The 1,074-nt window shown below is 45.9% G+C and overlaps 1 protein-coding gene across 2 annotated transcripts in view; it reads right to left on the bottom strand.

The window, feature by feature from the left end:
- The window catches only part of celf2 (cugbp, Elav-like family member 2), a 175,168-nt gene extending 174,868 nt beyond the window's left edge, over positions 1 to 300 (bottom strand). Inside the window, exon 1 of one of the 2 annotated variants that reach the window (XM_069717743.1) lies at positions 82 to 300. In XM_069717743.1, the coding sequence (XP_069573844.1) occupies positions 82 to 134 (53 nt within the window). In that variant the 5' untranslated portion in view covers positions 135 to 300. The remainder of the gene's footprint in view (positions 1 to 81) is intronic. The other variant, XM_069717753.1, reaches the window with a different exon arrangement.
- Between the last annotated feature and the right edge of the window lie 774 nt (positions 301 to 1,074).

Below are 1,074 nucleotides of genomic sequence, written 5' to 3'. Positions count from 1 at the left end.
TCGGAGCCCCCCACACCCCCTCTCTGTCTCTCTTGCTATCACAAAGGCGCGGCTGTGGCGAGAAAGTGGCCGGGCGCTTACCTTAACACGTTCCAGCTTTTCAGGGGGTCCAGGTCTGAAATTATAGAAACCATGGTCGACAGGCTGGGCAGCACCGGGAGAGGAGGGAGGGGGTGCGGCAGAAAAAAGATCGAAAGAAAAAGCGGCGCAAAGGCTGTAAACTCCGTCTGCGAATGACAGCGATTGCTCGGATGCAACCCGTCCTGGTTGTTCAGTGGGTGATGAGCGCTGTCACTGGTCTCTCTCTCTCACTCAGTCGCTCGCGCACTCTCTCTCCCCCCCCCCCCTCTCTCTCTCTCTCTCTCCGCCCCCTCCAGTACAAAGCCTGCGCTCTGCACACGCGTCTCTTCCTCCGGTCCCTTTTTCACTGGCACGCTGCTGCTGCCGGGAATGCAGAGATGTACAGTAGAGGAGGGAAAAAACCTCATCTCAGGAAAACCTTTTTTTTTTTTTTAAATATATATAAAGAAGAAAATACAACAGGTGAAGACATATTTTTGAGGGGTTTGCACTGTAAAAACTCTATTTTAGAGCTCTTTTTGTTTCATTTTTGAGCTTGAAGCTCCACTGAGGATGGATTTTTTTTTTCCATTTTCCAATGCATTTTCACTTATTCAAATGTTTTCAGCCAAATCACTGCAAAAAAACAACAACAACCTTAATGTGATCTATTGATGCATTCAGAACAAATTCAATTATCAAACCGACTCCCTCCAAAACAGACAAAGTAGTTAATGCCGGAATAAAACGTACTTTAACGTTTTTCTGCTTCTCTGTTTTCTTGCACCAGACTAATCAAACTGTTATTAAAGACATTATTAAAAAAAATCTATCTTTCCGCTGAGGAAACCGCGTGCGATTTCTTTAGTGTGAAATATTCTGCATCTGAGAGCTCATTCGCGGAGAACATGTTCGCTGCAACCCTGCAGAGCATCTCGTCTCGCTCTCAGCAGAAAAGGACAAAAAAAAAAAAAAAACTGTCAGCGCTGACTTCCTGTCTGACACCACCACATC

This window comes from Brachyistius frenatus, unplaced genomic scaffold, assembly GCF_029030835.1.
Source record: "Brachyistius frenatus isolate BFR_SWC_R1_liver_20210118 unplaced genomic scaffold, ASM2903083v1 Contig_179, whole genome shotgun sequence".
Classification (NCBI taxonomy): Eukaryota; Metazoa; Chordata; class Actinopteri; family Embiotocidae; genus Brachyistius; species Brachyistius frenatus.
The sequence above is the reverse complement of the archived record's forward strand: the minus strand, read 5'-3'. Positions and strand labels throughout refer to the sequence as shown.